Source organism: Lactuca sativa, chromosome 6 (assembly GCF_002870075.4).
Source record: "Lactuca sativa cultivar Salinas chromosome 6, Lsat_Salinas_v11, whole genome shotgun sequence".
NCBI lineage: Eukaryota > Viridiplantae > Streptophyta > Magnoliopsida > Asterales > Asteraceae > Lactuca > Lactuca sativa.
This window is the reverse complement of record NC_056628.2, coordinates 119,933,714-119,945,796: the sequence shown is the minus strand read 5'-3', so window position 1 is coordinate 119,945,796 and position 12,083 is coordinate 119,933,714. Positions and strand designations below refer to the sequence as shown.

At 31.6% G+C, this 12,083-nt stretch overlaps 1 protein-coding gene and 1 pseudogene across 1 annotated transcript; both read right to left on the bottom strand.

Moving 5' to 3' along the window:
* Positions 1 to 1,011: 1,011 nt before the first annotated feature.
* On the bottom strand, positions 1,012 to 1,592 carry LOC111905111 (uncharacterized; annotated as a pseudogene).
* A 6,718-nt stretch (positions 1,593 to 8,310) lies between these two features.
* Positions 8,311 to 11,642, bottom strand: LOC111905101 (probable beta-1,4-xylosyltransferase IRX9H). Its single transcript, XM_023900777.3, has 4 exons — positions 10,150 to 11,642; positions 9,771 to 10,008; positions 9,364 to 9,580; positions 8,311 to 8,641 (listed from the first exon to the last, which is right to left on the bottom strand). Exons 1-3 carry the CDS (start codon positions 10,965 to 10,967, stop codon positions 9,398 to 9,400), a joined length of 1,239 nt encoding a protein of 412 aa, XP_023756545.1. The 5' UTR covers positions 10,968 to 11,642; the 3' UTR covers positions 8,311 to 8,641; positions 9,364 to 9,397.
* Between the last annotated feature and the right edge of the window lie 441 nt (positions 11,643 to 12,083).

Below are 12,083 nucleotides of genomic sequence, written 5' to 3'. Positions count from 1 at the left end.
AATGAAGTCTAAAACTATATTTTCATACTAATAGTTTCACTGGGAAAACTTTTACACTTTCAAAAGATCAAACATACAAATAACCGAGTCTTGGTAGAAGACTACTTTTGCTAGAAAATATAGGATTTTCTAGGGATCATACTATTTTCAAACATTGATAACAGCTATTATATTACATGATTGTAAACACTTTTATACAAGCAATGACACTAAATACTTATGAACTCACCAAATTTATGCTGATACTCGTTTTCAAAATAACTTGTATTCTCAGGTCATCAGTAGACAGGTACAGATGCAACTTTTGAGAAAATGGAGTACATACAAGACTCATCTTTTATTTTGATTATACTTTTGGTGTCTAACAAACTGTACAGGACACGCTTGTATTACAATTATTATATTAATGCAATGGATGTTGTTACTTGTCTTTACTATTATGCATTGTTATGATATTGTACATGACGTCCTCCACCCCAGAACGTATTCCGTCATTCTCGGTTTTGGGGTGTGACAGCTATATTGCTAAAATGAAACAAATTAAAATAAACTATAAGGTTAGAAAAAAATAAATAATTAAGATGATTTCCATGTGCATTACATGTGATTCAAAAATGATTCACATGTGTCACTTGTGATTCACATGTGAATCACAAGTGATTCACATGTAAATCACAAGTGATTCCCATGTAAATCACAAGTGATTCATGAAGCTCAATATAGAAACAATTAAAATAAACTATATGGCTAGAAAAAATAAATAATTAAGATGATTTACATGTAAATTACATGTGATTCACATGTAAATCAAAAATGATTCACATGTGTCACAAGTGAATCACAAGTGATTCACATGTAAATCACAATATCAGATAATTGGACATTTTCTTCCCCATCTTTTAAACCCAAAAGCTGAATTATGAATTTTAGCAAGATTTGTAGATTCATGTTTGTTAGCAAAAAGGTAAAGCAGATAAAAAAACCATACCTTCATTTCATTAGTACCAAAAGTATAATAGAAATACTTTGTTTCAATATCTGAGGCAAAAAAAATCCAGGTTTCCCTTCGGTTTGAATTTTAGTCCTCACGCCAGCATTTACCACATTTCTTACAAGTGAAGTTTATTGTCATGGGTTCATCAACTGACCTTGTTTGAAACTGGATGTATGCAGCCTTGTTGTGACCACAATCCGGGCTGCAAGAGACAAAGAACATCATAAATTCAAGTTGAAAAAAGAAAAAGTGCATCATTTTACTCAAATTGTGAAGCATATAAATACCTTGATCTGTTTTTGGTGCATTCTTCATGTCATCTTGGGTGATGATGGGGTCAATCTCCTTTTTAACTAAACATTGATTTCTTTTGATCTTGACCTGTAAAAGGGAAGAAAAAAGATGCATTTAACTACAAGGAAAAGGAAAAACAATGTGTTGCAATATTGCATGATTGAGTATGATAAATTGATAATTTTATTACCTTCTGCTATATTTGGCTAACATATGGACATGTGGGGCAGAAAAATCTGCCAGGAAGATGCAAATTTGGCAACTCATACTTCAACAACATCCCATAAGTCGGGCAAAATTCCATATCTACAACCCTTTGTAGCTAATGCTCTGAAAAAATACATAGGATATAGTTCTCAGATGTATGTGTGTTCTATTGGAATGATTTTATTCTAGATATGAATGAACTAGCCAAGATTTTAATTGAGTGGCAATTCATCAAACAAACCATAAAACATCAACCTGATGACATATTTCATCTCCGTGATCTTTAGCTAGATCATCCTCCACTACAGTAGGGTCTAAAGGAAGATTCAATCCAACAATGGATAATTTTTCTCAAATCCTCACCCATTGAGTTTTCATATCCTTCAAACGATTTTCAGCATGCCTTTTTTTTCTCCCTCTCATACAGAAATCTTGATCCCATCTCATGTAATTCCCCTTCAATGTCGGTTGCCTTATGTTGGATTCCGGTTTTAGTTGCCAGTTCTGTTAATGGAATCATCAATTCCTTAGTATTGTAATATGTTGGACTTCTGCAATAACAGATAAAACTTATATATAATTACCTCAAAATAGAATCTCCGAATCTTGAATTACCTAATTTATATCAAATGGAATTTGAAGAAGTCACCATTTGAAATTGAGTGCAGAATGAATAGATCCACATATTAGGAAGAAAAAATTGAATTAAAACGGTTTTAAAGGTGAGATTGTCATTGTTGAATGAAGAACAGAGTAACGCTTTGATGCCATACAGATTCATTTCATCTCTAATTGAAATAACCAACAATTTAATATTAGTTTTGTTACAATCCACTAGATCGAAATTAATGCAATAATACAAATCGAAATACCTAGATTTCTAAAATTATGTGTTGAAATCGAAGAACTTGCCAAACTCCTCGATTTCATCAATACGAGTCTCTTCTCTGAATCTAAATCATGATTGTACAAAAATGCTTTATGATCTATCATACTCCTTCTTCAGATTTCCATTGACATCCTAATCTGGAGAAAACAACGATGATTACGTATGAGTGGTCGATTAGAGCATATTGCAAGATTGAGAGAACGACAACGAGATAGATGGAGAAAGAGATCTGGGGAAAATAATTAGTTCACAGATTTAACATATGTCGATTAATAAAAATAGATTTAAGATATTATTTAGTTATATATTTGTTTCCTATATTACCCCAATATAATTTAATTGATATGCCCCCTCCTTTTTAGTTTTCTGATTAATTACAAAAACGTCATTATGCATCTTGACCATTCTTTTTTTATCCAGCGTTCCACTTTTAGTTCTCGGGTTCTCGGAAAACTATAAGTTCTCAAATGATCCTTCCTCTCTCTCTCTCTCTGTATATATATATATATATATATATATATATATATATATATATATATATATATATATATATATATATATAATTGTTTATTTATAAAGGTCTAATCTAATTTTTAATGTCCAAAGAACTGGAGTAGACTTCAAACTTTTCGTAAATCTCATGTCGATAGAAATGAGAATTTTGACAACGTATCATGCGAGCAACAATATGTAAGTGGTTATCTAAAGTATAATTTTCTTATGTGTGTGTGTGTGTGTGTATATATATATATATATATATATATATATATATATATATATATATATATATAAATCTATTATTTTTTTTAAAGAGATATCAATATATTATCTTTGGAACATACATAATGAAATAGCGCCAGAGATAGAAATGCAAACATAAGGTTTACCCGAAGGAACTAACCTAACAACAACGGTTGAGATAACGTCATTTGAAAATGTGTTAGGTGCTCCGAGGACATATCAAATGAGGATTGGGCGTATGCCTTCTAGTAGACCCTCAAACTATTGTAAGGAAGAATCCTAACAACCTCAACAAATGGAGGTAAACGTAACATAAACCAATTTATTTTTAATTTCAAAATCTCATATAAAGATTGATAAATGCATGTTAATTTGGTAATTTTGATACTCATTATAATCAGAAGTTTGGTTTATGTTCTTACTTTGGTATTTTAGTTTATGTTAGTTTGGTATCTTTGGTAATTTAAATTTTGATATGTATTTTTGTATATTGATAACTTGTAACTTGATAGTTTGGTATGTTGTTAGTTTGGTATTTGCTAGTTTTGGTAATTGAAAGTTTGTTATATAGTTTGCTTTATGTATTTTGGTATTTGATATTTTTGGTAATTGGAAGTTTGTTTGGTTTATGTTACTTTGGTATTTGATATTTTTGGTAATTAGAAGTTTGTTTGGTGTATGTTAGTTTGGTATTTGGTATTTTTGGTAATTGGAAGTTTGTTATCTAGTTTGGTTTATATTTATTGTTGTTTTGTTATGTTGTCAATTAGGATGTTATTATTAATGTTCATATTTATTTTGTAGGTGGACAATCCCGTTGATGCTATTATAAAAAACACGACATATAGCAAGAAACTCAATCGATTTCAAAAAAAAGGTTGTGACAGAGGTGGTGGAGATGAAGAGGATGTCGCGGGTGATAATGAGGAGAATGATGAGTCAGAAGACGACAATGATGATTAGTTAGTTTATGTTTAGTATGTTCCATGTTTGTTAATGATTAAATACTTTATCGTCGGATTTTTGTTAATTAAGTATGTAATTGATGTTTATTAATTAGAAGTTTATGTAATGACTAAATACAATGTGGATTATGTATTATGTATTTTACATAATTTTAGTATTGCAATCTATAGATTTTTATTAAATACTTTAGCAGAATTATTTAAAAATAAATAAATAAATAGAATTATCCACGACACTGCTTATTACCGGCGACGTATATCAGGGACTACAGTTCCGACGACGCACATTGTGCCAGTGATCGTTAATACCGACGACAAAGACTGTTAGCGGCGATAGTTATTACTGTGGATAAAAGTCTTTTAGCGACATACTACTAGCGGCGATGTAATAACGGTGACAAGTCATCGGTAATACCTTTAACAACGACAATTTAGCGGTGACATTTGTCGCCAATAATACCTATATTTTTTTATAGTGTTCCAACAAAATACAATAATGGAAAGAAGAGTAAAAGCCAAGGAGAGAGGCTTAGGGTTTGAATAAAAGAGACAAACCAAGACTTGCCAAAGACAATCATTAATTTAATATGTGCATTTTATACATCAGGAAATTACAAAAGTAGTCCCTCTATTTTCTTTCTATAGCTCCGGTAACCTCCAACTTTGTACAACTTGTCATTAATAGCCATATCTTTTATTTTCAACAATTTATATCCTACACTTTCAAACAAACAAATTTAAAACTTCTAACTACCACATTTTTCAAGTTTATGATTGATCAAGATTTATTTTTATTTCTCAACACCCTTCCTCAATCCTAAACTTAACAAACATGTTAACAAAATACATTATTTCTAAGAAAAAATAAAAAGTGATATTCTTCAAATGACCTAATCAAATTATCAATCACTTGATTCACACAATCAACCTATAATCATCACACATTTTTTCTACCGTTGAAGAAAAACTTGTGAAAAAATATATAGATTTATTCAAAATAAAATAAACTGACTTAAAATACTCCATATAAAATGGTGAATTGCCTTTCAACAAATTTGTCATTTTGGAAAGTTAAAAAACACATTTTTATTTTGAGATTTTCAATTTAAACACACAAGTGATCTCAGTCTATCCCTAAGTGAAATAAACACCTATTACAAGAACCGTAACCCTATGTAACCTTGATTGGAAGAACAGTTAAATCAAATCACATCATTACCTCACGTTTGGGATAAAACGGATGTGTGAAATAATAATAAAGATAAATAGATAGACTAACCTGAATGTTGTGATTATAATGGAGGGTGTGAATCTAGATGTTGGATGCACTTTGCTATTCAGAAATATAAATTGCAAGTCTTACACAAAACAACTCTGATTTTTTGTCATTAGTAGAACAAGCCTTATATAGGCAAATATCTTACAAACGACAATTTTAGACTAAGGCTCTATTTGATTTGTGTCTGACCGAGTCGAGTCAGACGTTTTTGGCTGACTCGGTCAGATGTAGGTGTTTGATAGATTAATTTCGGTTGTCTGACTCACAAAGGAATATCTGAGTGGGTTAGAAGAAAAAAGGAGCTGAGCGAGAAAGGGTTTCTATGTTTCCAATTTTACCCTTGCCTTTGTAGAACTACCAGCGCCTCCATTCCCTTCGGTTTTTCTCTTCGGTTTTTCTCCTCTTTCAACACGTTTTTCTTCTTCATAGAACAACAAGATCCTCGATTTAAAGTTTTGATTTTTATGTTCTGATTTGAACAACAAGAATCGTCGATTTGAAGGTCCGATTTTTTTGTTCCTCTTCCCATCAGGTAAATTCTTGTCTTGTTTAAAGATTCATTTTTTTTTATCTTTTTTTGTAGTTCTTTTCCTATTTGGTGTTCCGATTTTTGCTATTATATAGCCGATTTTTGTTGTTTGTTGTTGTGTTATTGTTTGCTGCTAATGTATAGTTTCTTAAGACTGATTGGGTCATATTTTGTTGTTTGAATTTCAGAGTTTTGGTGTTCTGTTATTGTTATTGTTATTGTTTTTTGTTTGTTGTTTGTTGTTATGTTGATGTTTGTTGTTTTGGTCAATTTGCAAATTAGTTGTTAATATATAGTTAGCAACAATTCCTTTGTAATTGTAATCTGTTTCCCCTGTTTTCATCTATTTCTGTTATTCTTGCTCTGTTTTGTACCCATATTTTTTCAATATAATCTTGTGTAGTTGGGTGCTTATATTTTCATGTATTGTTCAGAATATTGTTAATGTACAGTCCATGGTCAATGGCTTTTGAATTCTTTCCCCATCAAATACAAATGGAATAAAATAAACAAGAGGTAAAATCCAACGTCAAACAATACTTCAAGGGATTTTCAACCAGATTCAACAATGCAGTCAACCTAGCTTGTGAAACAAGGGATGCACAAATGCATCAGTTTCAATACTTTTTAGTAGATATGTCATGGGCTTGTCAAATATTAACCAAATTATAAATTTTAAAAGATTTTGTGGAGAATTGGATCATGGTATCACAAAACATTAAGGTAACTTCCAAAGTTTTAGAGGCAATATCATATGGGAGTGTAATCCTATCTACTATAAAACGGCTTCATATGGTGAAAATTTGGCTTCCATTTGTGAGAATTTTGAAGCCTTTGTTTGATTCTTTAACAATTAATGAAAACGAGTGTTTAGTAGTTAAAATGGGTGAAATATGGCAATATTTGAAGTCTGTATTTGCTTCAATAATTCTTGCATTGCCCAGTGGCCAAGAAGCTAGACAAGAAGCTAGATTTTAAATGAATGGTTAGAAAATAAGCATATTTGGTATTTATGAGAATTTTGAAGCTTCATGTAATTGTTATTATTGTTGTTGTTTTTTATTATTATTGTTGTTATTATTATTAAGAAATACAACTTTGGGTATGAAAAAATAATCCGCTATTCTATTATGATTTTTAAAGTTGGCAAATCGAATATGCAATGTAAGGAAGTGTCGAATATGTGTTGTTATCTATTTTAATATAAGAGAAAATTACAAATTTAGCCAAAAACATTAATTACTTTTCAAATTTAGCCAAAAAAATCGAAGTTGCAAAAATAGTCACTGAATCGCAGATGAGAATGGTCCATCTGCGATTTTGCCCTTCCATCTGTGAAGGTACAAGCACCTAAAGCACAATTGTGCTTTAGGTACTTATACCTTCACAGATGGACTAGTCCATCTATGATTTCCCTTCTTTTTAGTATAAAAACGTTTTTTTTTTCCTTCATTTTTCACTTTTCATTTTAAAGAAACTCTCTCTCTAGGCCATTCCTTTGCGATTTTCCTTCATTTTTCACTCTTTATTTTTCAATAAGGTTATTTCGTAGTCAAACTTATTGATTTCATAGTCAAAATTTAAAATAAATAAATAAATAAAATAAAATAAACATAAAATTGCAGATCAAAGGGAGAGGAAATCGCAGATGGACACTGTCCATCCGCGATTTTAGTATGATTATTCCCTATATATACACAAAAAAAAACCATCTGCGAATGTACAAGTGGCTAAAAAACGTATGTGCTTTAGCCACTTGTACATTCACAAATGGGATAGGCAAACCGCAGATGGGCCATTTTCATCCGCAATTTCGGTGGCTAAATTTGCAACTTCAATTTTTTTTGGCTATTTTCTACAAAGTAATTAGCTAATTTGGTTATTTTTGTAATTTTCTCTTAATATAATGATTATACTGCGTAAGCTCACAATTAGACCTCCTGAAATCTCAATATTCTTTACACCAGGCTAGATTCACCAAATTATCATGATTTTATTCTAAATAACATACGAGCATACACCTAATGTATATATATAGTTTGACGCTTCCATTTTGTGTTATTTACATCTGACTCCCCCACAATTTCTTTTACAACTTTTGCTCCCAAGTTTTCAATAAATCTTCATTTTAGCTCCTCAATAAATGGTATGTTACAACTTGAAGAGTGTAAACAACAAATCCTTCTGGCTACATTTGTTATATGCGACTAGATTGGACATTAGTACATGCCAAGCTTCAGAGGTCCACTATAAATGATAATGATAAGAAGGTCATTCATGTTTTGTCCACAGACAAAAAAACTAAGAGCATGCGAGTCCCTGGTCCCACCTTTTTTGGTGGGATAAAGATCTGCAGTTTGTATCTCGTGACATCAGTCTAAATCTCAGTCCAATGCATGACAAACACAAACATTGAACAACTTGTTTGTCATGTCCTATGTAATGTAACAAACAACAAATGTTTCGAGGAAGTGCATATACATATGCTATCATTCCAAACACAACTCATTCTACCCAAATTCCTAGCAACTTTTCGCTTCTTTGTGAAAAATGCAGCCAAAGAGGAATCGAGAGGTAGTTAGCAACTATACAACAATTGTCGCCTCATCTTACAAACCAAAAAAAACAAAAAAAGAAAACACAAAATGAAATCATACAACTACATATGCAAATATTGCTTCCAAGATACAAACCCTAATGATGTCTATGATTATAGTAAACAAGAGTTCACAAGCAATCTTCTCTGCAATACAAGTAGATTCGAATGAATATAAATTTTCATGCCAACAATAAAAGAATGATATGGAATGTCAAAACAATTTTTTATTGGAGTTATATGCAATAAATAGAAAAGTAGTCCCATCAATTTGTTTATTATATAGTATCCTACTTTCATTTCTTCTTATTACAACTATGTACTTTGAAAAATCTACCACATTATAGTAATGTTATCCAAATACAAAGCAAATTTCACCGTATAGTTGGATAGATTTTCACAGTAAGAAAAAAAAAATCAAGTATAATGTTGTAGAGTTTTTAAAGTACAATGTTTTAATAAGAAAAGAAGTGAAATTTCAATGTTGAATAGAAAAGATGCGATAATACAAAAATATATGAAAGCATATTGGTGATTCTTTCTTCCATTTAGCCCTTTTTAGGGCTATATGCACGATATAGCAACAAATTTATTTATTTGTTTATTGTAGCATCTTACCTTTGCTAGGACTAAATGCAAGAAATAGCAACTACTTTCATTTATTAGTGTACTTTCAATTCTTTCTATTACATGTTTTGTACTTTAATTTTTTTTCTTGTCAAGACATTGTACTTTGAAAAATCTCCCAAATTATAGCATTATACTATACGTAGCACTGAAAATATCTTTATATATTTTCAAAGTACAATGTTATAATAGAAAGAAATGAAAGTAGGATGCGATAATATACAAACAAATTAAGCTTATACCTTACAGAAGAAGTTGGATAGTTGGATTGTGGCATCAAAGTGGAAGTACAGCATCAAGATTAGCATTAAATAACCATTTTTGAGGATGGGAAGATGATGATGATGATGATGATGATGATTCCATAGGAAGATGCCAAACGAATACCTTTGAGCAATCCTCTGCTATTCCTTCCATTTGTGTCTCATCCTCCACAATTTGTTCAATCAAAGTGCTCACCTGTGAATCATAATGTGTCACAATAATCAGTCTTAAGTGTTATTATGGTTATTTAGGGTCAAAATAATCAGATTTGGGGAAGCATGGAAGTAGTTCCTCTAAGAAAACTTGTTTCATTAAGATAATCATTAAGGATAAAAGTACATTGCTATTTATTGCATTTAACCAAAAAGAAAACAAAGAAACTAACTTGGAAAGTATCAAGAAACCTAATCGGTTCAAGAGTAAGACGTTGCCATCTCTTTGGGTCCCAAAGTATAGTGCTATTAAAAGCAAATCCTGATAAATCAGCATGAAATCTATGGAATCTTCTCATAACATTACTTGTATGCCATCCAATAACTTGTGTCCCATTACAAATGGGCCCCACAAATGTCCCTACCCTTGTGCTTGTCTTTAGTTCAGCCACAACCCAAGTACCAAATCGCCTTCAAGTTGAAAAGCTTAAAATTAACATAAATTTACATGAATGTATTCCTATTTTGGTAAAATATAGGGTTAAATGTCACACTATACCAAATTTATTCGGGTCAAATACAGCATTCGAGGAGTGAAACAAAGCCATGTACCTGATTTGTCTCATATGGTGGAAAAGTTCACTTGAGTAGATATTAGTATCATCTGCAAAGTACACGATTCCATCAAGCTTATGTGTTTCAATATGTAATAAACCCACATTTCTCAAATCTTTTATCTCTGTTGTGTTCTTTTTGCATACAAGATGCCTATACATAACACCACTTCTCCTCAATAACTCAGAAGTTTCCCCCGATTGGCTGCTCATTTCCACAACCACCCACAACAATGGCGGCTCCACCAACCTTAATGTATGTGCCAATCGATTAAGGTAATATGCCTGAAACATCCTAGGATATGTTGGGGTTACAATTATCAAAAGTTTACCCAAATTTCTTTCAAGCCCCTCGATCTTTTGAAGAACAACAATATCGTTGGTGATATTATTCGCCACTGAAGCTTCCACATGATTGACATCGTGTGATTGAACTTTTTCAATTTCCTCGAAGGAAAAATCTTGGTTTCTTGAAGTGAGAATGGAGGATGTTTTTATGGAAACAATTGGGGTAAACCCCACGAAAACTCCAACGAGGAAACATATAAAGAAATGGAAAAGCGACCTCCTCCAAACATTCCCTTTTGGTTTTTGCTTTTCTAATGCCCTACAAGTTCTTTTCGGGAATAGATTTAGCACAAAAGATTGAAAATGATATAAAAAAGCATATTCTGTTGATGTGAAAGATGAACTGGGGACCGAATCCTGATCACAGGATGAACACTTGGACAATGGAGAAGAAACAGAACATGCTTCTCCACCTAGCAAAGTCCCCGGTCTAGGAACCGGAGACAATGTTCTTCTAATTGTAGTCATGCCTCTGAAATCAATAAAAATGATCCAGAAATCGTTGAAACTACATTTACTATTACTACAACTAGCATCAAAGGATTCAAAGCTACAGCCTAATGTTTTCCCAAAATTATATTAGCTCATATACACATTTTAAATGGATACCCACCTCAGATAAGCGAGTCTTCACCACAAAAAACACCAATTCCTTTTTCCGTCTTAGATTCGAGGAGAAATCGAAGTACCCTTATCGTTAATTTCAATCAAATGAGGGAAGTGTGTGGTTACACTCAAATCTGAAAGCAAATATGGATCTATGCTGAAGTTGGAGAAATTCGAGAGGCCGATTCGAGAAACAACATAGAAATTACGGTTCCATAAATGAACTTTACAGAGAAATGGGAAGTGGGCCTAACATATTAGCAATAATGTATTCTCTGATTGTAGGTTTGATGGAGAATCTTTCATGTAGTGAGTCAATAATGGAGTAAAGTCGGAGTGGGCGATGGAAAGAAGTCACTCAGAGAGTGATGAGCATATGTGCATCTAATCAAAGAGAGATTCCAGGGGGGGACAAAAGGGTCAAAAAGGTTAGCAGCGTAGATCGAAGGTTTCAATTTTCAACGTTCACGGACCCTTGCACCATCTCACAAATAATTTTTATGGATAGTGACTAGGTAATCACGTTTACTTTGAGCATCTTTTTTTCATTTCTCACTTCATTCTTTATATATACTTTATTGTAGGGAAATTGAGCGATATGTATCCTTATAAACCGTGATTTTAATAAAAATAATCAATATTTTTTTTTATAAAATGACCACTTACTTCACGACATGATATTCCGGAGCTCTAGAATATTTCGGGGTTACTACTCTAGATTATAACATCCGTCTTTTTTCCTCTCTCTCTCTCTCTCTCTCTCTCTCTCTCTCTCTCTCTCTCTATATATATATATATATATATATATATATATATATATATATATATATATATATATATATATATATATATATATATATATATATATATATATATATATATATATATATATATATGATATTCCGGAACCTTACCTTCAACCAAGTAACTCGTAATTATCACTTATAAAACTGTTTCAAAATGAGTTTTTCAGAAAGT

Bases quoted from the DNA above. Each gene is read 5' to 3' on its own strand.
- LOC111905101 (XM_023900777.3), bottom strand. From the start codon at position 10,967: ATGACTACAATTAGAAGAACATTGTCTCCGGTTCCTAGACCGGGGACT. The intron at 10,009-10,149 runs GTACATGGCTTT...TTCAACTTGAAG, and splicing joins CACCATATGAGACAAATCAG to GCGATTTGGTACTTGGGTTG. The intron at 9,581-9,770 runs GTTAGTTTCTTT...TATGATTCACAG, and splicing joins GGTTTCTTGATACTTTCCAA to GTGAGCACTTTGATTGAACA.